The 22,559-nt window shown below is 42.9% G+C and overlaps 1 protein-coding gene across 2 annotated transcripts in view; it reads right to left on the bottom strand.

Moving 5' to 3' along the window:
- Positions 1 to 22,559, bottom strand: part of CDC42 (cell division cycle 42) — a 50,320-nt gene that overhangs the window by 7,527 nt on the left and 20,234 nt on the right. For both annotated transcript variants that reach the window (XM_048824929.2, XM_048824930.2), the window contains exons 3-5: positions 7,184 to 7,256; positions 3,348 to 3,457; positions 3,038 to 3,235 (exon numbers count right to left, since the gene is read on the bottom strand). In XM_048824929.2, coding sequence (XP_048680886.1) covers positions 3,038 to 3,235; positions 3,348 to 3,457; positions 7,184 to 7,256 — 381 coding nt within the window. The remainder of the gene's footprint in view (positions 1 to 3,037; positions 3,236 to 3,347; positions 3,458 to 7,183; positions 7,257 to 22,559) is intronic.

Genomic DNA, 22,559 nt, shown 5'->3' with positions numbered 1-22,559 from the left:
AAAAAATAGAACAAAAAAATAAAGATACAGTAGCAAATTAAAAAGAATAGGGAAGAGATGGGGCTGGGCAAATTAAAAAGAACAGGGAATTAAAAAGATAGAGAAGAGAAGAAAAAATTGGTGGACCTACAATTTTTTCCATTAAGAATTACTGGGCAAGTTTAGAGATGCACAACAAAAGTATATTTGGGTCATACAAAAGACCACAAGTAAACAGTTTGTTTACTCCAGCTAACCACCAACAGTAATTTTGGTGAACAAGGTATTAGTACTCAGGGGATTAGTTACATTTAAGAGCTATTTATCCATCCCCTTTTCCCAAAGCCCTGGGAAAAACCAGTAACTACTCTATTTAATATTAAAGGAGTAGACAGTAGAACAGCAGCAATCTATGGACACAAGAGGTGAGGCATGAAAGGCATCTTTACCCATTGATGGGAATGTCACAACACAATACCACCATCTCGCTCTTATATAGCACTTCTCATCCATGAATATTTACAAGAGGTCAATCACATTATCCTTATTTTAATGATGGGGGAAAAAATGACTTGCCCACCATCACCCAGCAGGCCACTAACAGAGCCAGGAACAGAACTCAGCTCTTCCAGGCCAGTGCTTTATTCATTAGCCAACACTGCTTTATACTGGTCACGAATTTTAAACCTCATATTGGATAGCAGTAAAATTACCAATGGATCCAATGTGCATGCATTTGGGACTCCTAAGTAAAGACCTGCTTGCTTTCATCTTCAGACATCATCAAGATGTGCATTAGTAGAATTTTGGAAGAGGATGGAGACCCTGAGGAAAAAAGCTTCCAGATGATCTGAGACAAAACGTGAGAGTTTCTTACAAATTGAACTACCATTTCTAGAATATATGGAAAGCAAGAAACAGAGCCCCAGGAAATATGGAAATTTCTCCTCCTGCAAAATTTTGAGTATGTAGTTTCTATTTCAATATCTGGAAGTAACAACTGATGGATGTTGAATTTCTGATACTGAATGAGTTCTTATCCAACTGTCAGTGCTGCATGTAATTTAAAACAATGATCTTATCTTGCATTTTCTCAAAGCGTGCAAAAGGTAAGTAAAAGAATTGAAGTCCATGCCATGGATTACTGGGGCAGTTGCCTCTAATTTCACTGCCATGGGTAAGAAAATAATCCCTGGACACACTATTCAGCAAGAATGCACCAGAACCTGGTTAGCAGCATGCATACAGTTGTAAACAGGGTGGAATGATTTAAATCACAGATTTAAATCAATTTAAAAATCAGCAAGCAGAAAACCTTGATTTAAATCTTTCTGGGAAACAGTGACTCTGGGGGGTGTGGTGAATGATCAGCTGAACATGGAACTGCCAATGTGACACTGTGGCCAAGAGCCAAAGTGACCCTGGGATGCATAAAAGGGGAATCTTGAGGAGGAGCACAGAGATTATTTTACCTCTGTATTTGACACTGGAGAAGCCACTGCTGGAATACAGTGCCCAGTTTTGGTACCTACAATTCAATGAGGATGTTGATAAATTGGAGAGAGTTCAGACAAGTGCCACGAAAATGATTAAAGGATTAGAAAACATACCTGACAGTGACTGAGCTCCGAGTCTATCTACTTAGCTTAAACAAAGAGAAGGTTAAGGGGTGCCTTGCTTACAGTCTGTAAGCACCTACACAGGGAACAAATGTTTAATAATGGGCTCTTCAATCTAGCAGAAAAAGGTATAACATGATCCAAAGGCTGGAAGTTGAAGCTAGACAATTACAGCATAATTTTTTCCAATGGGGGTAATTAAAAACATTGGAACAATTTACAGATGGTCAAGGTGGATTCTCCATCACTGAATTTTTAAATAAAGGTTGGTTGTTTTCCTCAAAGATCTGCTCTAGGAATTATTTTGGGGGTGTTTATGACTTGCATTATACAGGAGGTCAGATCAGATGATCATAATGTTCTCTTCTGGCCTTGAAATCTGTGAACAACAAATTTGGGGTTAAGGCAAGATTCACAGAATACAGGAAACTGAGGTAAGGCTTCATACTCCAGATACTGGGCCAAGACAATGCATGGAACGGAGAAAAGCATGACATTTTGTATCTCATATCTTTCCCCACGCATGTAAGGCAGGGACATAAGACGCCAACTCAATTTTCAGCTTTCTGTGGATTCAAGTCAGATTAGTAATATTTTAACATAATTATGTGATTAAGAGCAAGCGTGCCAAGATTTTAAATTACTAGGGTCTATGTAATTAAAGAAGCTGACCTACTCTCTAGGACCTCCACAGGATTTCCAATTTCATTGGCCTTAAATCACCACTGGCTTTAAAGTTAAACATGTTGGAGTTTTTGTTTTTTTTTTTAAATAAAAAAACTGCTGCCACTGTTTATCTCCATTTCTGTGGATGGGGGTAATGTCTTAGAGTTGCCATTTCATTGTTAGTTGGTGACACATTAGACTTCTGGTGGGAGGCAGGCAAACAGCTCACCATAGGCTGCACAGGAAGGGAAAGACTTTCAAGACTGCTCTAAGGTTATTAGCATGGCGGGGAGGGGGAGGGAGAGCCGCAGCGGGGGGGGCGTGTGTTAATTTAACCTTCTTTAAAGGGAAGAAAACTGACCTTGGCAAAAAGTCTCTGCTTTCCCCAGTGATAAACTTAATCTTGTGTCCTAACCCACAAACAATCCAGATCACAGCTTCCTATTTAAATGTGCTCTTTAAATAATTAACACTACACTGCAGTTCCTCCAACACAGAACAAACCCCGGCATGAGATCCCTCTCCTAACCACAAAATCTCCATCCCCCTCTAGTTGGACTGCTTACTCTCCATGCTAGGATTTTCTTCGTGTCACTTCTAATCCCTCATTCCTCAGAAACTTCCTTCTGCTCAGCCATTTTGCATCCACACCAGCAGAAAGAGCACTCTCACCTTTTAACATGCCCTATTTAGCTGTACTCCACAGCTGTGAAGGAGGGGAAAAAACGAGTAGTGAACACAACTGTGAGAGATGTTTAGTGGACGATTCTCACCTGTGTAAGTGCAGAACACTCCACATATTTGACAGCCTTCAGGTCCCGGGCCAGTTTTTCAGCAGTCTCTGGAGTTATGGGCTTCTGCTTGTTCTTAGCAAGTTTCTCAATTGTTGAGGGGTCATCTCTGAGATCAATTTGGGTCCCAACAAGCAGGAAAGGGGTTTTTGGACAATGGTGAGTAATTTCAGGTACCCACTAAAGGGGACAAAGAACGTATTGTTACTATTCAAGTTCCTGAGGCAATTTCAAATGACATTGCCTAAAGCATTGCTACAGCTCCAGTTTTGGGTAGAAAGATATGACAAACCTTTTCTTTCACATTTTCAAATGAAGAAGGAGAGACCACTGAAAAACAAACCAGAAACACATCTGTCTGTGGATAGCTGAGGGGTCGCAATCTGTCATAATCTTCCTGTCCTAGAAAAAAAGAAAAACAGCAGCATTAAAAGGGGAGCCTTCAGAAGTCTCTCCTAGAGAAGGATTCCTTTAGTCAAATTACAAATGTTTATAGGATGTATTGGTGAAGAGTTGCATATCCAATTTGTATTCCAATAAAAAGACATTTTGCTTAACCTTAACCATAAGAGAATACCACTGGCCACTCCCACATAACGGGGCAGAAATCTAGTTATGTCAAATATGTTACAAGGCAAGCAAAATCAACAATTTATAGAAAGCATGGTCTTCACATCCAGTTCAACACAGCACATCACCACCACACTCAAAAGGAAATACCCCATCAAAACTACCTTAACTATGCCCTTGGAGTGATGCAAGCACAACATTTACAAAAAAGAATCAGAGAATCCCCATATATAACTAAGTTTCAAATCATAAGTATTTCAAACTCTAGAATTCTTTACTCTTGGTTGTACAGTTCTGCAAATTCTAGCTACAGCAGAGTACTCATACAAAGTTGCTTAAATTTGATAACAGCATGCTATGCTGGGAGTCATCTTTGTTCATTAAAAAGTCTTGTGCCACTAATGCACATTGTTCCCATGTAAAAAGCCTAAGCAAAAAATGAAGTTACAGAAATGATACAAAAAATGAAATCAGAGTGGTGAGAAAATGTTGTTTTAATATCAGATGCAGATCACAGAATAAAGGCCTTATCAATTAAAGATAAAAGTGAAGCAGAGATGGAGACTATTTGATAATAGTGTTGTTACAGAAACTACAGATTTAAAGGGGAGTAGTTAGGATTATGAAGGATCAAAATCATATGATAGCACCACCTTAAATGCCTTAAGAAGGCCCAAGAAGGGCCTGGATGATGATGTGATCTAAAGGGATGCCACAAGGTTCACTTCTTCAAGGCTATGAGATGGTTCCTCCCTCTTTGCAGGGCACAGTTAGATTTTGCCTAACTCAATAGTTTGGTACTTAATCTTAAGTGATCAACATCTCTGCCTTTTCTTTTTAGAAAGACAAGGTGGGTGAGAGAAGATTTTTTTATTGGACCAACTTCTGTTGGTGAGAGACACAGGTTTCCAAGCTACAGAGAGCTCTTCCTCAGGACTGGGAAAGGTGCTAAGAGTATCACAGCTAAATAGAATATATTCTCTCTCTTCAACCTTGTGACTACCTACGCTAAACTAAGGAAACATTTAAGGTGAGGTGGCCCGTTAACACCCCTTTAGTCATAGGACAAAAAGAGAGGTTTAATGGGTTACAGATTGTTGTAATAAACCATAAATCCAGAGTCTTTATTAAAATTATTACTTTTAGTGTCTAGCAAAGTTACAAATTTAAGCTCCTAGGCTAGTCTTTTGAAAGCGTTGTGCAGATTTAAAGAAGGATTTTAAGAAACAGTCAAGTGTAGAAAGGTACTGGATTCACAGATTGAGAGAGCAAAGTCACCTGTTTATCTCTAGATAGCTGCAGCACAGACAAGCAGCAACGAATGCATCCTCAGCAAATCAGTTCTAACACGGAACTTCCTCTAGTGGCAAAAAAAAGTGGTCTCCAAGGCCCATTCAATATTGAATTACTGATATTTAACAAGGACATCAGTTATACTGGGTTTTGTAACATGGACAAATAACGACTGCTGTTTGATGTTAACTATTTTCTGTACAATTGACCTAGCTTAGAGTTGAGCTGGTAAACAGCTCCAGTCTCTCTCATTAACATGCAGTCAAAGACTTGCTCTACAATTGTAAAATATTTATAGCATTAATGGCATCAACAAACTTTTCCCATAAACTGATCTAAATAAGAGAAGTCCTCATTTCCTTTCAGTGTTTCTAGTAATACAGAAACTTAACTGAAAAGGTCATTAATGTCCCCACTATTTGAATCTGAATCATTGTATATTTTTGGAACTACTTCTCATTGCTCCCATCTATGCTGTTTGTGCTACATAGTTAAGGATCAATCAACAAATCTACTACATACTGTGCTGAAACTGTAGGTTCACGAAGAACAGAACTGGAAAGAGTGAGTTTGGCTTTGTTACATGGCAGCTTTCCCCTGGTTCTGAGTGTTTTGTTCCTATTTAGTCTATCTAAAAGACAGACAATGAGCAATCTCTTTGGGACAAGCACGGTCTTGGATAGCATCAAGTATCTTCACACTCATTCACCTCATAGTGACATAAAAATGCCGCTACTGGGTCAGACTAATGACCCATCTAGCTCAGTATCCTGTCTTCCAACAGTGTCCAATGCCAGGCGCTTCAGAACAAAACAGGCCATTGAGTGATCCATCGCCTGCTGTCCACTCCCAGCTTCTGACAATCAGAGGCTTGGGACACTCGGAGCATGGGTTTGCATCCTTAACCATCTTGGCTAATAGCCATTGATGGACCTATTCTTTTTTGAACCCAGTTAACACTTTTGGCCTCCACATGTATTTCACCTTCCATTTTGTTAACCAGTCACCCAGTTTAGTGAGATCACTTTGTAACTCTTCACTGTCTGATTTGGACTTATCTTGAGTAATTTTGTATCATCTGCAAATTTTGCCACCTCAATGTTGACCCCTTTTTCCAGATCAAGAATTCTTTAGGCATTGGAATAGGGGCTAACAAAAGTTTTAAACAGTTTGAAAGTTGAACAAGAAGGGGATGGAATTTTTAGTCACTCTTGTATATAATAGCACTGATTGTCCAGTCACCCTAGAGCATTTCAGTGTAGACTTTACACTAGAAAGTGAGGCTAAAACAAAAAACAAAACATTTTAAAATATAAAAGCTTTCTAGCCTTTATCCTCCATCAAAAAAACAGCCAAAACTGACCGACACCCAAATTTATTTATTTGAAGGTCACCTTTAATGAATAATAATTCAAACATTGGGCATGTTATCCTGCCTATTTTGCTTCATGACAGATAAAGCCAGCATGATAGGTTGATGCCTAAACAGCAGCAAATTTTTGACTTTACAAATTCAGGTTTTATCTAGGCCAGAAGACAGGCTACTGAAAAAATTAGTAAAATTACTGTACCACATGGACTTGAGAATGAAAGTTATGCAACAAATAGGAAGGAATTTTAGTAAGGATTTTTAAGAACTTTTAACAACTCTTATTTAACTTCAATGGCTAGCATTTTGAAAAGAATCTACAGTTCAAGATTCAACACTCCCAGCTGTCTAATAAAGGTTTTTGTTCAAATATCTTCCAGTCATCTCAGGGTTTACCTAGACCAAGATGAGTTTTGTTTTTTAAAGATGACAGTGAACATTTTAGAACTCTAATGTAGATAGGACTTTAAAAATATATTAAATTAAAAACTTTAAAGATACACCATTTATCCTAGTTTATGCAAGCCCCACCAGAGATCCTCCAGAAAAACCAGAGAAGAATGAATTGACATCTCTGGGGTGTTTTAAGATTTAAAAAAGGCAAAAAAAGAGAGTATAAAAGCCCATCAGGCTCTTTAGTTTGCATAAGATAAAGAAGGAAAAAGCTCAATTTTAAAAAAAAGTGTGTGTATACACACACATACACACACAAACCCCTATCAAGTCACCTTTAAAAAATTGTTATTAACTGATAAGTCTGCCATGATGGCTGGCAAGATAGACTGTTGCATACTAGTATAGTTTTTTTCTTCAAGGAACTGATTGTGCATAACTAATACCTAAAATGTACCAAATGTTACGAGTTAGTATAAATACAGAAAAGTTAACATTCTCACCTGCAGTATCAAACAATCCTAGGGTATATGGCTCCCCACCAATCATCACTGTTACAGCATAGTTATCAAAAACCTGGAGGGGGGAAATGGGGGGGAGAAGCAAGAAACAAGTTTTGAATAAAAACAAGCCATTTTGTCCAATATGGGTTCTCCTACTCCCCTTTCAGATTCTCTCAGTTTGCTGCTCCAGAAATATTTAATTTTAAAACAGCATATCAACATGATTTTTCAAACTATGCTTTACGTAATGGTCCCAGAGAAAAGAATAATTAAGTTGTCATAAAACAGTATGTCAATCTAACCTTTCATTTAAAAAAGTTAAGCCCATATAGATCAAAGAAATCCTTCCAACATGATTGGAGTATAAATTTATAAAGGGAAATCTACTTGAGCATGCAAACCTGAAACAGTATCTCAATGGAGTGAGAACTCTGGAACACAATTTAAAATATCAATATTAACCATTTCACTTGCGATCATTTTAGCAGAATTAAGTTCATGAGTTCCTCCATTACTGCTGGATGTAGTAACAGATATCAGGGCACAAGTGCAACTGGGCAGCTAGTAGCTGACAAAGGAAGTGGGGCATTCAAAGCACTCCACTTCCAAAGAGCCACTGCTGCCCAAAATGGCAGGGAAATATACACCTTTCTTAATACCAGAAGCTCCAGTACCCACCCACCCTGCCCCTACACACGCCCATCCTGCCCTACCTTTCTGGGGACCAAAATATTTAATTACCCTATTCAGCTGCCAAAAATACCCATCTCCCCCAAGTCTACAATGTAGTTGCATATTTTCAACTATGAGCTTTGTGACAGTGAAATTCTAAAATTTGGGGAAAGCATAAACTAAGCTATGTCTATTAAGGGTTTGTGCCACATGACAAGGGACTTAATCATTTCTGGCCTCTGGAAAACTATTATTGCCCTGTGAACCTTTGTTCTCATGTTTATCTAATTTCATCCTTGTGGATCCCCCAACACTGACTAGCATTGCTGCAACCACAGCCAGTCTCCTCAGCTGCAGAAGATGTATAGTTTGAACTTTCTTTTCTTGACCACCAGCCCTATGTTAAGAGATTCCTAGCGATATTCCCATCCCCCCAAGATGGTGCCTATCATAGGAGACATCCTGCTAAAGGTCTGAACTGCATGTGAATGCCCCACTTCCTTTGTCAGCAACTATCTGCCCAATTGCACTCCTGCCGTGATATCTGTTATTACATCCTTTCAAAAGGTTGGGAAATCTACCATTGAAAGAAAGGTATCTGATTTGAAGATATTTGAACCAGGTTCCCGATGAAGGAATGTTTCTTGGGCTACTGTGTGAACAAAAGACACTATTATAGCCACCACATTTTCGAAAAGGCCCAGGAAATTATAAGCAGCACCTTCATTCCCACAAAGGGGAAGTGGCCCCAGTTTTGGCTTTCTTCTATAGTCTGATTTTTATCTATGGTGAAATGGAGTTTCTGTAATCTGAAGTGTTGGCAGATTCCTTCTTTGGGGTCAAGTACTATTCCCAGGTGAATTATGGTATGTGTAGGCATTGGGTGGTCAACAATTAAGCAGCATGCCACTGAGTATCCTCACAGTGAACTCCATAATTGTTTGTATGCTCTATAGTTGAAATACCTGATAAGTAGATCAGCCAGACGTGGACAGATGAATATTCCCTGTACTCATGTTGCTGGTCATCATGGTGAATATTATGCACGTTGTCATAAGGCCCAGTGGGTAACACTTTCTACTGGATATCTCAGTAGAAGAGAAATCTGTAACCACTTCAAGAATAAACTTTGGGTATGGTTTAACACTTTGTCCTTTCACACCAGAATTATAGGGTGGGTCAATTATCAGGGCTTGAAGTTCACCAAACCTTCTCACAGAAGTGATGGCTATTAAGAATGCTGCCTTGGATGACAGGCAGGAAAGAGCATTTTCCTAGTGGTTCCATCAGTTTTGTTAGCACTGAGTTTAAAAGTTCCAAAAAGAGGGATGACAGGTTCTTCTGCAATAGGAAAGCGTTTGAGACTTTTCAGGCATCAAAGTGATGGGATGAAAGAATGCTAACTCCATGTGCTGGAGCATGAGAACCTGATATGGCAGCCAGATTGATTTTGAAGGATGATAGGGGTACTGCAGCTGAATTAGTGACTTGTCCATGTTGAAAATTTCTTTCATGTGTTAGTGTAACTTTATTTTAGGTGAAATTCCTAGATTGTTGCAAGACTGCTTGAAATTGAAGAGTAAGCTAGCTCTGTGGAAGCCGGCTTCCTATGATACATGCTATCAAGTCTGGAAACTCCAAATTGGGATGGAGAATTTGATCATACCTCTGGAGTATAGGAGATCCTAAAACAGAGGAAGTCGATTAAATGTAAGCTCATTGGGGCATGGATTATCTTTGTTTGTACAGTGCTTAGCAATGGAGTCCTTGCCTCTAGGCCAAGAGTGGGGAATCGTTTTTGTATCAGGGCCATTGACCCAACAAAAATAAATAAAATAATAAAAAATAAAATAAAGATGGTGGGTCACACATGTTCAACTTACTTACCCGGCGGGGGGGGGGGGGGAGAATAGGAGGGAGGTGGAAGTAGAGGCTTGAAGCTTCTCCCCCCCACCCACTGTGGGGCGAGCTGGCGCTCATGGCTCCAGCCCTGTAGGGGGACACCGAGACTCAGGGCTCTCCCCCCCCCCCGGTGGTGGGGCAAGCTGGCGCTCACGGTTCCAGCCCCACAGAGAAGAGGCCAAAAGTCTCAGTGCCCCCAACCCCACGGGCTGGAGCATCAGTGCCCACCTGCGGAGCTGGAACTGCGAGTGCCGGCTGCCCTGAGCCTCCGTGTCACCCCGCTAGGTGAGGGGAACCTGTGGCCCGCAGGCCAGATGAAAATGAACAAGGGGCCAGATCCGGCCCGCGGGCCACAGGTTCCCCACCCCTGCTCTAGGCATTAGCACAATACAAATAAAGGCATTAACAATTACCAGCACAGTTCCCGTGACTGCTCTACAAGGTTGGTCTGTCAGTGGTGCCTTAGCCATCCTGAAGTCATGGAGACACTTGTTCTGTGTCAACATAACTTTTGAACAACCACAGGAGTGAGATGAGTTAGTAGGGGCATTAGAGGAGGAAGTACCAGAGGAAGGTATTCACCGGCAATATTTTCCCTGAACAGAAGAAAGTATAACTTTGAATTTGCTATGGAAGCAGAGGGCTCTGCTTGACAATCCCTACCTGAAACAATCTCTGATTATTTCACACACCACTCATGCTTGCTTTGAATCTTTTCTGTCAAGTGCAATCCAACCACTAGGTGCATGTGATGGTCAAGATACCAGTGGGAAAAAATCAGGGCTTCTTTGCAGAGTATTTGGGAAAGACTTCTCTCGTGCTTGTTCTGAACGTTCACTGCCCTTGTGCTTCTGTCAGCATCTGAACAATTGGACCTTGAAGAGATGGCAGAAGTGACTTTAGGGCTGTCAAGGTTCCTTCCCCACTCTGAACTCTAGGGTACAGATGTGGGGACCTGCATGAAAGACCCCCTAAGCTTATTCTTACCCCCTTAGGTTAAAAACTTCCCCAAGGTACAAACTTTGCCTTGTCCTTGAACTGTATGCTGCCACCACCAAGCGTGTTAAACAAAGAACAGGGAAAGAGCCCACTTGGAGACGTCTTCCCCCAAAATATCCCCCCAAGCCCTACACCCCCTTTCCTGGGGGAGGCTTGATAAAAATCCTCACCAATTTGTACAGGTGAACACAGACCCAAACCCTTGGATCTTAAGAACAATCAGGTTCTTAAAAGAATTTTAATTAAAAAAAAGGTAAAAGAATCACCTCTGTAAAATCAGGATGGTAAAAACCCTACAGGGTAATCAGATTCAAAACAGAATCCCTCTAGGCAAAACCTTAAGTTACAAAAAGACACAAAAACAGGAATATACATTCCACCCGGCACAGTTCATTTTACCATCCATTAAACAAAAGGAAATCTAACGCATTTCTAGCTAGCTTACTTACTAACTTAACAGGAGTTATAAGTCTGCATTCCTGATCTGTTCCCAGCAAAAGCATCACATAGATCCTTCGTTCCCCCCCCCCCCCTCCAGATTTGAAAGTATCTTGTCTCCTCATTGGTAATTTAGGTGTCAGCGAAGTTATCTTAGCTTCTTAACCCTTTACGGGTGAAAGGGTTTTGCCTCTGGCCAGGAGGGATTTTATAGCACTGTATACAGATAGGTGGTTACCCTTCCCTTTATTTTTATGACAAGGACCCAAACAAATACCTCTGCATTCTGGCGCATTTATGTGACCATGGACTTCTTGTTTGTGTAAATGGGCTCCTAGCCCAGTTTGGAAGTATCTGTGGTGATAACTGCTAAGGAAGCCAGTGGGCTGAAGGAAACTTTCATTACATTGTCCCTGGGCACCCACCATCTGAGCAGTTTTAGGATATGAAGAATTGGTGGAGAGAGTGTCTAAAGTGTCCATTTTTAGGGTGTGATTTAGGACACCCAGTGTGATAGAGGCCTCATGTGTAGGTGACTATTTATAGTCATGTGAACAAAGACACCAATCTGAGGAAAAACACTGTTCCCTGACAGGGTTTCTTTAAGACAGACATGGCTTTTCAGATCTTGCTTCTGCCAGAGTTGGATCCAGAACTGCTCCTCCTCATAGGATATCCTCCAGTATAAAACAAGCATACTATTTGTTTATTTGCAGACCAAGAGTCTGCAACAGAGGATGTCAACCTAGAAGTATGCATGCATGTGCCTGGCTGAATCATGCTTGAATGAGCCAAAGTAGAGTAAGACAAGTAATTACCACAGCTAAGCACTTTGAACATCTCTGGTGCCATGGATAGATCAAAGGATTGCCCTCTGTACCAACAGTAACTTTCTCCCCAACAGTCAGATATTTCCAGTGCAACTATCAGATGGCTATGTAGAGCAGGGGTGGACAAACTATGACCCACGAGCCACATCCGGCCTGTCCGACCTTTTAATCTGTCCCTCAAGGTCCACGCCAGCACTCCCGCTCTACCCGCCCAGTGCTCCAGCTGGGGAGTGGTCAGGGGTTTCCCCCACTCCAGCTGCCCGACACTCCTGCATTATGGGCATGAGAACACGCATGTTACTCTGGCTACACAACCCAAACACACCTCATGCACCATCGGAGCCTGGAACATGCAAGCCCAGGTGCCTGCTACTTGTTGGCTTAGGTGACTTTCCTAGCACCCAGAGGCTATTTGATTGTGGGCTGTTGAGACCTATGTGGGAGGAGACTTCTGACAGCAGGCGGCTGGTGAATCTCAACGAGTTCCAATAACTGGAAGCTGACGCCCAACAAATCCAAAGCCAGGGTAACATATAATTTGTGTTCAGACAGGAGCAAAATTATGTAGTAAAATCAACAGCCCAGTAATGTAATTGTATAACAGCGCATTGTTCAACATTTTTTTAATAGTGTTGATTTTGAAACAAACTTGTGTTTTCCCTGTCTGAACATGAATTATTAATTTTGTGAACATTAATGGCCCACCATACAATTTCCATACCCAGATATGGCCCTCAGGCTAAAAAGTTTGCCCACCCCTGATGTAGAGGCTAGTATTTTGTTTAGATGAAGATCTGCACAGCCAGCTTAGGAAAGGGTAGGGATGACTGTTCAACCTCAGCATCCTGAACTTGAGGGACTTGATGAATCTGTTTCATCTCAGATTCAGGTAGGCCTTCTACCATCTTTGGTATCAGCAAGCACCTGAGGTAGAATCCTACCCCATTACTCCCTCTCCCACAGATACCCCTCGAGGAACTGTCTCCATAGCTCCTTTTTTGCAAGGGTACTCTCAGATGTGGTGAATATCTTGGACTTCTTTGCATTATTCCCCTTTCTTCCATTGCTGACCGTGCTCTAGGAAGAGGGAAATGAAGGAAGCTGAGGAGATGGAATAGAGTGAAAGAGAAAGGGGATCCACCACACTGGTGTAGTGACAATGCAGTAGTTTCAGATGAAAGCCTTGTCTATACTGGGGTTTTCACTATTGCAGCTACTTGAATGGCTCGTGTGGTCCAGAAGTGCAAACCATTACTTGCACCAGTGTAGCTAACAGGGGGTAAGCTGAAAGTGTGAGTTCACAGCAAACACCAGTGCCTAAAAACCCAAGTGTATGCAAAAAGTGGCAATCCCCCTTCTCTTTCACTCTACTCTAAGAGTAGTCAATAGACAGAATGCTGGCCAAATCTGGACCACTAGATGCTTTAGAATGGACTTTAAAATCTTTTTTTACTTATACTTATTGCTATTCTCTGGAGTCTGGACCTTCACTAGACCCTCACCAAGAAATTTGGACCTTGACAAAAAATTGACTATCCCTGCTCTACTCTGTCTTGTCAGATTGCTTTATACTTCCTTCTCCCTGAGCACAACCAACAAAAGGGGATCTCCATTTTTTTTGTGCTAGAATAATAAGACTGACTTAATGAGTCATGTCTAGCCAGTCACTCTCTACTCTTATTGGTGTATTGGGAGGGGGGGCGTGGGGGGGGGGGGAGACGAAGGGTGAGAAGAGACTTACTGTCCATCATAACTACAATCATCCCAGATTCTACCGCTGAGGTAACAAATACCAGTGGGGATAAGAAAGTATATTTCAACAATCCCACACAGAACCCTTAGGTGCTTTTAAAGTTTCCCTGCCAGGAATCACAACTGGTCATTTAACAGTGTTGCAAGGACCACAGCAGAAAATAGCCTTACAGGCCCTCAGTTAAGTTTCTTTTTCAGCTATCAGAGTAACAGCCGTGTTAGTCTGTATTCGCAAAAAGAAAAGGAGTACTTGTGGCACCTTAGAGACTAAATTGGTTAAATTGGTTAGTCTCTAAGGTACCACAAGTACTCCTTTTCTTTTTTCAGCTATAAATGCCTTTGAGACATTAAGGCTGGCTGACAAATGGATGAATCATTTCCATTTTAGAAACAATACTGGCTGTTGTATTTCTATATTTTTTGCCTGTGTTCTTTTATTACTTTGAGCATTAGCAATAAAAATGAAAGTCACTGTCCACTAACAGGAGTTTGAAATAAGCCTCTGTGCATTCACACTATAGGGAGATGGCCCTGTAGAGTTGCAGGCCAATGGAATATTCCAGCATCAGTGCTTGTTCGGGCTCCTGCAAGCAGACCCTACCCACTTTCAGACTGAACATTCTCCATTCAAGGCTAGAAAAGGGGATGTAACAACAGCCAAAGTTCCTTCCACCTGAACCTCAAAGTTTGAGAATAACAGAACGCCAAGGAAGAAGGGAAGATGGGCAGTATGAACATGCAGAAGCCTATCTTGACCACCACCAGCTACTAAGTAACTTTTGTTTCCTCAAGGTCACTTAGCTTACAATAATTTAGCAAGTAGTGCTATCCTTCCCCAGAAAGGTGGGCTTAGGAGTACTAGACCGAACAATGCTCTCAAACGTGGATAATATCTTGAGGCTTAGTGGAAGGCGTAAGGCTTATTAAGAGCATGTATTGAGTTCCACGTAGAAGCCCTACAGATTTCTATAATGGGAATACACTGTAGGCAAGCCCCTGATCCCACAGAGTTACCAAAAGAAACTACAGCATTTGCTCAAGAAACTCCCTGAAAAAGCACAAGATCAAATCCGCACAGACATACCCCTGGAACCCCGACCTGGGATATTCTATCTACTACCCAAGATCCATAAACCTGGAAATCCTGGGCACCCCATCATCTCAGGCATTGGCACCCCGACAGCAGGATTGTCTGGCTATGTAGACTCCCTCCTCAGGCCCTACGCTACCAGCACTCTCAGCTACCTTTGAGACACCACTGACTTCCTCAGGAAACTACAATCCATCGGTGATCTCCCTGATGACACCATCCTGGCCACTATGGATGTAGAAGCCCTCTACACCAACATTCTACACAAAGATGGACTACAAGCCATCAAGAACACTATCCCAGATAATGTCACGGCTAACCTGGTGGCTAAACTTTGTGACTTTGTCCTCACCCATAACTATTTTACATTTGGGGACAATGTATACCTTCAAATCAGCGGCACTGCTATGGGTACCCGCATGGCCCCACAGTATGCCAACATTTTTATGGCTGACTTAGAACAACGCTTCCTCAGCTCTCGTCCCCTAATGCCCCTACTCTACTTGCGCTACATTCATAGAATCATAGAATATCGGGGTTAGAGGGGACCTCAGGAGGTCATCTAGTCCAACCCCCTGCTCAAAGCAGGGCCAAACCCCAATTAAATCATCCCAGCCAGGGCTTTCTGAAGCCTGACCTTAAAAACTTCTAAGGAAGGAGATTCCACCACCTCCCTAGGTAACGCATTCCAGTGTTTCACCACCCTCCTAGTGAAAAAGTTTTTCCTAATATCCAACCTAAACCTCCCCCACTGTAACTTGAGACCATTACTCCTTGTCCTGTCCTCTTCTACCACTGAGAATAGTCTAGAACCATCCTCTCTGGAACCACCTCTCAAGTAGTTGAAAGCAGCTATCAAATCCCCCCTCATTCTTCTCTTCTGCAGACTAAACAATCCCAGTTCCCTCAGCCTCTCCTCAGAAGTCATGTGTTCCAGACCCCTAATCATTTTTGTTGCCCTTCGCTGCACTCTCTCCAATTTATCCACATCCTTCTTGTAGTGTGGGGCCCAAAACTGGACACAGTACTCCAGATGAGGCCTCACCAATGTCGAATAGAGGGGGACGATCACGTCCCTCGATCTGCTCGCTGTGCTCCTACTTATACAGCCCAAAATGCCATTGGCCCTCTTGGCAACAAGGGCACACTGACTCATATCCAGCTTCTCATCCACTGTCACCCCAGGTCCTTTTCCGCAGAACCGCTGCCTAGCCATTCGGTCTCTAGTCTGTAGCTGTGCGTTGGGTTCTTCCGTCCTAAGTGCAGGACCCTGCACTTATCCTTATTGAACCTCATCAGATTTCTTTTGGCCCAATCCTCTAATTTGTCTAGGTCCCTCTGTATCCCTACCCCTGCCCTCCAGCGTATCTACCACTCCTCCCAGTTTAGTATCATCCGCAAATTTGCTGAGAGTGCAATCCACACCATCCTCCAGATCATTTATGAAGATATTGAACAAAACCGGCCCCAGGACCGACCCCTGGGGCACTCCACTTGACACCGGCTGCCAACTAGACATGGAGCCATTGATCACTACCCGTTGAGCCCGACAATCTAGCCAACTTTCTACCCACCTTATAGTGCATTCATCCAGCCCATACTTCTTTAACTTGCTGACAAGAATACTGTGGGAGACCGTGTCAAAAGCTTTGCTAAAGTCAAGAAACAATACATCCACTGCTTTCCCTTCATCCACAGAACCAGTAATCTCATCATAGAAGGCGATTAGATTAGTCAGGCATGACCTTCCCTTGGTGAATCCATGCTGACTGTTCCTGATCACTTTCCTCTCATGTAAGTGCTTCAGGACTGATTCCTTGAGGACCTGCTCCATGATTTTTCCGAGGACTGAGGTGAGGCTGACTGGCCTGTAGTTCCCAGGATCCTCCTTCTTCCCTTTTTTAAAGATTGGCACTACATTAGCCTTTTTCCAGTCATCCGGGACTTCCCCCGTTCGCCACGAGTTTTCAAAGATAATGGCCAATGGCTCTGCAATCACAGCCACCAATTCCTTTCGCACTCTTGGATGCAACTCGTCCGGCCCCATGGACTTGTGCACATCCAGCTTTTCTAAATAGTCCCGAACCACCTCTTTCTCCACAGAGGGCTGGCCATCTATTCCCCATGTTGTGATGCCCAGCGCAGCAGTCTGGGAGCTGACCTTGTTAGTGAAGACAGAGGCAAAAAAAGCATTGAGTACAATAGCTTTTTCCACATCCTCTGTCACTAGGTTGCCTCCCTCATTCAGTAAGGGGCCCACACTTTCCTTGGCTTTCTTCTTGTTGCCAACATACCTGAAGAAACCCTTCTTGTTACTCTTGACATCTCTTGCTCCAGGTGCGATTTGGCCCTCCTGATTTCATTCCTACATGCCCGAGCAATATTTTTATACTCTTCCCTGGTCATATGTCCAACCTTCCACTTCTTGTAAGCTTCTTTTTTATGTTTAAGATCCGCTAGGATTTCACCGTTAAGCCAAGCTGGTCGCCTGCCATATTTGCTATTCTTTCGACTCATCGGGATGGGTTGTCCCTGTAACCACAACAGGGATTCCTTGAAATACAGCCAGCTCTCCTGGACTCCTTTCCCCTTCATGTTAGTCCCCCAGGGGATCCTACCCATCCGTTCCCTGAGGGAGTCGAAGTCTGCTTTCCTGAAGTCCAGGCTCCGTATCCTGCTGCTTACCTTTCTTCCCTGTGTCAGGATCCTGAACTCAACCAACTCATGGTCACTGCCTCCCAGATTCCCATCCACTTTTGCTTCCCCCACTAATTCTTCCCGGTTTGTGAGCAGCAGGTCAAGAAAAGCTCCCCCACTAGTTGGCTCCTCCAGCACTTGCACCAGGAAATTGTCCCCTACGCTTTTCAAAAACTTCCTGGATTGTCTATGCACCGCTGTATTGCTCTCCCAGCAGATATCAGGAAAATTAAAGTCTCCCATGAGAACAAGGGCGTGCGATCTAGTAGCTTCTGCGAGCTGCCGGAAGAAAGCCTCATCCACCTCATCCCCCTGGTCCAGTGGTCTATAGCAGACTTCCACCACTACATCACTCTTGTTGCTCACACTTCTAAACTTAATCCAGAGACACTCAGGTTTTTCTGCAGTTTCGTACCGGAGCTCTGAGCAGTCATACTGCTCCCTTACATACAGTGCTACTCCCCCACCTTTATAACCATCCATGACAGTACTCCAGTCATGTGAGTTATCCCACCAAGTCTCTGTTATTCCAATCACATCATAATTCCTTGACATCACCAGGACCTCCAGTTCTCCCTGCTTGTTTCCAAGGTTTTGTGCATTCGTATATAAGCACTTGAGATAACCTGCTGATTGCCCCTCATTCTCAGTATGAGGCAGGAGCCCTCCCCTCACAGACATTCCTGCCTGTGCTTCCTCCTGGTATCCCGCTTTCCCACTTACCTCAGGGCTTTGGTCTCCTTCCCCCGGTGAACCTAGTTTAAAGTCCTCCTCACTAGGTTAGCCAGCCTGCTCGCAAAGATGCTCTTCCCTCTCTTCGTAAGGTGGAGCCCGTCTCTGCCCAGCACTTCTCCTTCCTGGAACACCATCCCATGGTCAAAGAATCCAAAGGCTTCTCTCCGACACCACCTGCGCAGCCATTCGTTGACTTCCACAATTCGACGGTCCCTACCCAGGCCTTTTCCTTCCACGGGGAGGATGGACGAGAACACCACTTGCGCCTCAAACTCCTTTATCCTTCTTCCCAGAGCCACGCAGTCCGCAGTGATCCGCTCAAGGTCATTCTTGGCAGTATCATTGGTGCCCACATTGATGACATCATCATCTGGACCCATGGAAAAGAAGCCCTTGAGGAATTCCACCACGATTTCAACAATTTCTATCCCACCATCAACCTCAGCCTGGTCCAGTCCACAAAAGAGATCCACTTCCTGGACACTATAGTGCTAATAAATGATGGTCACATAAACACCACCCTATACCGGAAACCTACTGACCACTATTCCTACCTCCATGCCTCCAGCTTCCATCCAGGACACACCACACGATCCATTGTCTACAGCAAAGCTCTGCGATACAACCGCATTTGCTCCAACCCCTCAGACAGAGACAAACACCTACAAGATCTCTATCAAGCATTCTTACAACTACAATACCCACCTGCAGAAGTGAAGAAACAGATTGATAAAGCCAGAAGAGTTCCCAGAAGTTACCTACTACAGGACAGGCCTAACAAAGAAAATAACAGAACGCCACTAGCCGTCACCTTCAGCCCCCAACTAAAACCCATCCAACGCATTATCAAGGATCTACAACCTATCCTGAAGGATGACCCAACACTCTCACAAATCTTGGGAGACAGGCCAGTCCTTGCCTACAGACAGCCCCCCAACCTTGAAGCGAATACTCACCAGCAACCACATACCACACAACAGAACCACTAACCCAGGAACCTATCCTTGCAACAAAGCCCGTTGCCAACTGTGCCCACATATCTATTCAGGGGACACCATCACAGGGCCTAATAACATCAGCCACACTATCAGAGGCTCGTTCACCTGCACATCCACCAATGTGATATATGCCATCATGTGCCAGCAATGCCTCTCTGCCATGTACATCGGTCAAACTGGACAGTCTCTACGTAAAAGAATAAATGGACACAAATCAGATGTCAAGAATTATAACATTCAAAAACCAGTCGGAGAACACTTCAATCTCTCTGGTCACTCGATTTCTGATCTCAAAGTGACTATCCTTCAACAAAAAAAATTTGAAAACAGACTCCAACGAGAGACTGCTGAATTGGAATGAATTTGCAAATTGGATACAATTAATTTATTTGAATAGAGACTGGGAATGGTTGAGTCATTATAAAAAGTAACCTATTTCCCCTTGCTTATTCCTCTCCCACCCCCACTGTTCCTCAGATGTTCTTGTTAAACCCTGGATTTGTGCTGGAAATGGCCCATCTTGATTATCAAACACATTGTAAGGAGAGTGATCACTTTAGATAAGCTATTACCAGCAGGAGAGTGGGGGAGGGGGAGAGGGAGGGGAAAGAAAACCTTTTGTAGTGATAAACACCCATTTTTTCATGGTTTGTGTGTATAAAAACCATCTTCTGTATTTCCACAGTATGAATCCGATGAAGTGAGCTGTAGCTCACGAAAGCTTATGCTCAAATAAATTGGTTAGTCTCTAAGGTGCCTTTTCTTTTTGCGAATACAGACTCTGATTCACTTGACACGCACTGAAATAAATTTCCCTTATCACCATATGCAATGAAGGACGGTGAATTTTTAAGGGTAGAAAGCACTCTTGACATGTGCTGCAAATAGTTGTACAAGCAATTACATGTACCCCTAGGGGTACGCAGAGGTCTTCCAAGGGGTACATCAACTCACCTAGATATTTGCCTAGTTTTACAACAGGCTACATAAAAAGCACTAGCGAAGTCGGCACAAACTAAAATTTCGTACAGACAATGACTTGTTTATACTGCTCTATACACCATACTCTGAAATGTATGTAAAATATTTATATTCCAATTTATTTATTATATGGGAAAAATGAGAAAGCAAGCAATTTTTCAGTAAGAGTTTTCGGTGACACTTTTGTATTTTTACGTCTGATTTTGTAAGCAAGTAGTTTAAGTGAGGTGAAATTTGGGGGTACACAAGACAAATCAGATTCCTGAAAGGGGTACAGTAGTTTGGAAAGGTTGAGAGCGACTGGTTTAGGAACCCAGAGCTGGAAGAGATACTAATATATATAACTAATGGTTAATATATGGTAATCTTATCAATTTTGGAAAAAATTTAGGGTGACTACAAAGGGCCACATTATTCTCATGGAAAACCATGAAAAGATGATCAGTCATAAGAACCTTAAGATCACTGACACTTCTTGCAGTTGTTACAGCTATAAGGAATGCAGTTTTCAGAGACAAAACAGTGAGCCATCTCCCATGGATTCAAAAGTGGATTTAATAATCCCTGACCCTAGGAGTAGTGTATCTGCAAGAGGATAGTTTCTCCATCCTCTTCCTGTGGTATAGGTAGAATCACAGAGATTGCCAGTACAGCCACATCATTCAAGCTTCAAACTCAATCTCTCCAATGTATGTAATAAGATTCACTCTTGCTAGAAGGTGGAGTCTCAAATCAGTGCATATGCACAGACCCTTGGGCTTTGAGCCTAACCTCCAACAGCTTCAGGTCCACACTGGATGCTAGAGGCCAGTCTGGACAGCCCCTAGGTCCAAGATTAGGAAGGTAGGAGTCTTCCTATAGTCCCAGATACAGGAGTGGATCAGAGTCATTTTCTTCTCTGGAAGCGACTGCCCTATTGTTAAGGAGCTCCAGAAAAAATGGTTACTTATCTTACAGTAACTGTTGTTCAAGACATGTTGCACACATATACATTCTACTGTAGGTGTGTACAAACTCAGTGCACTCGAGCTGGAGATTTTTGCCAGTAGTACCATGTGGCATAGCATGTGTCCCTTCTCTCCTCATGCCTCTTCTATGCTGTCACCTAAGAGCATCTCCACCATTTCCTTCTCCAGTCCTTCCTCAGTTATGACTAGCGGGGAAAGTGGGAGGGTTGTGGAGTGTATTTTGTGCACAACACATCTTGAAGAACAGGTTACTGTAAGCGAGTGATTGTGCATATATACATTCCACGGTAGGTGACTTAACAGTTCCCTTTCAGGTGGAACGGAGATCTAAACAGACTGTAGCACCAACTTACCAAAGCTGGCATCATCACGAGAGGCTTGCATGATGGCATAAAGTGTAGAAAAGTTCTGACCATGCTGGTGCTTTCCATATAACACCACCTATTGGAACATTGCTCAGAAAAGCTGAAGTGGAGGATTGAGCTCTGGCAGAGAGAGAGACTTTAATGAGCTGGTAGTTCCAGAAATCCAATGAGTTTCTCAGACAATACAGGTTGACCCTTCGCTCTTTCAATAAAGATTACAAAGTCTTGGAGAAGATCTAAAGCAGTGGTTCTCAAACTTTTGTACTGGTGACCCCTTTCACACAGCAAGCCTCCGAGTGTGACACCCCTTATAAATTAAAAACATTTAATATATATTTAACACCATTATAAATGCTGGAGGTGATGCGGGGTTTGGGGTGGAGGCTGACAGCTTGCGACCACCCATGTAATAAGGGGTTCAACCCCTCAGGGGGTCACGAGGTTATCTAGTACAGTCCAAATAAAATGCCAGAGCTCTATGAACATCCAATGGAGAGTTTCCTCAGCCTGAGAGGAATGGGATTTTTTTTGGGGGGGGGGGGGTGAAGGGGGGGATGGACACAGACTACACAAGACTACCTGAAAGGTTATTGGTTTGATTTAGATGGAAGGCTGAACTACCTCAAGCATAAACTTAGGATGTGTATTAAGGAACACCTTGTCCTTATCAAAGGCTCTAAAAGGAAGGTCAGCAAGAAGAGCTTTAAGTTCTGAAACCCTCCTCATGGAAGTGATTGCCACTAAAAATGTGATCTTCAGAGACAACACAGATAGTGAAGTTGTCACCACAGGCTCAAAGGGGGACCCATGAATCTAGAGAACTAAATTTAAATCTCATACAGACACCAGAGCAGACACAGGAAGGTAAGTATTAACTAGGCCTTTTGAAAATCTCAAAACAAGAGGATGAGAGAAGATGGAAAATCCATGTACCATGTATCATGGAAAA

The sequence above is a fragment of the Caretta caretta genome, chromosome 18, assembly GCF_965140235.1.
Source record: "Caretta caretta isolate rCarCar2 chromosome 18, rCarCar1.hap1, whole genome shotgun sequence".
Taxonomy (NCBI): Eukaryota; Metazoa; Chordata; order Testudines; family Cheloniidae; genus Caretta; species Caretta caretta.
The sequence above is the reverse complement of the archived record's forward strand: the minus strand, read 5'-3'. Positions and strand labels throughout refer to the sequence as shown.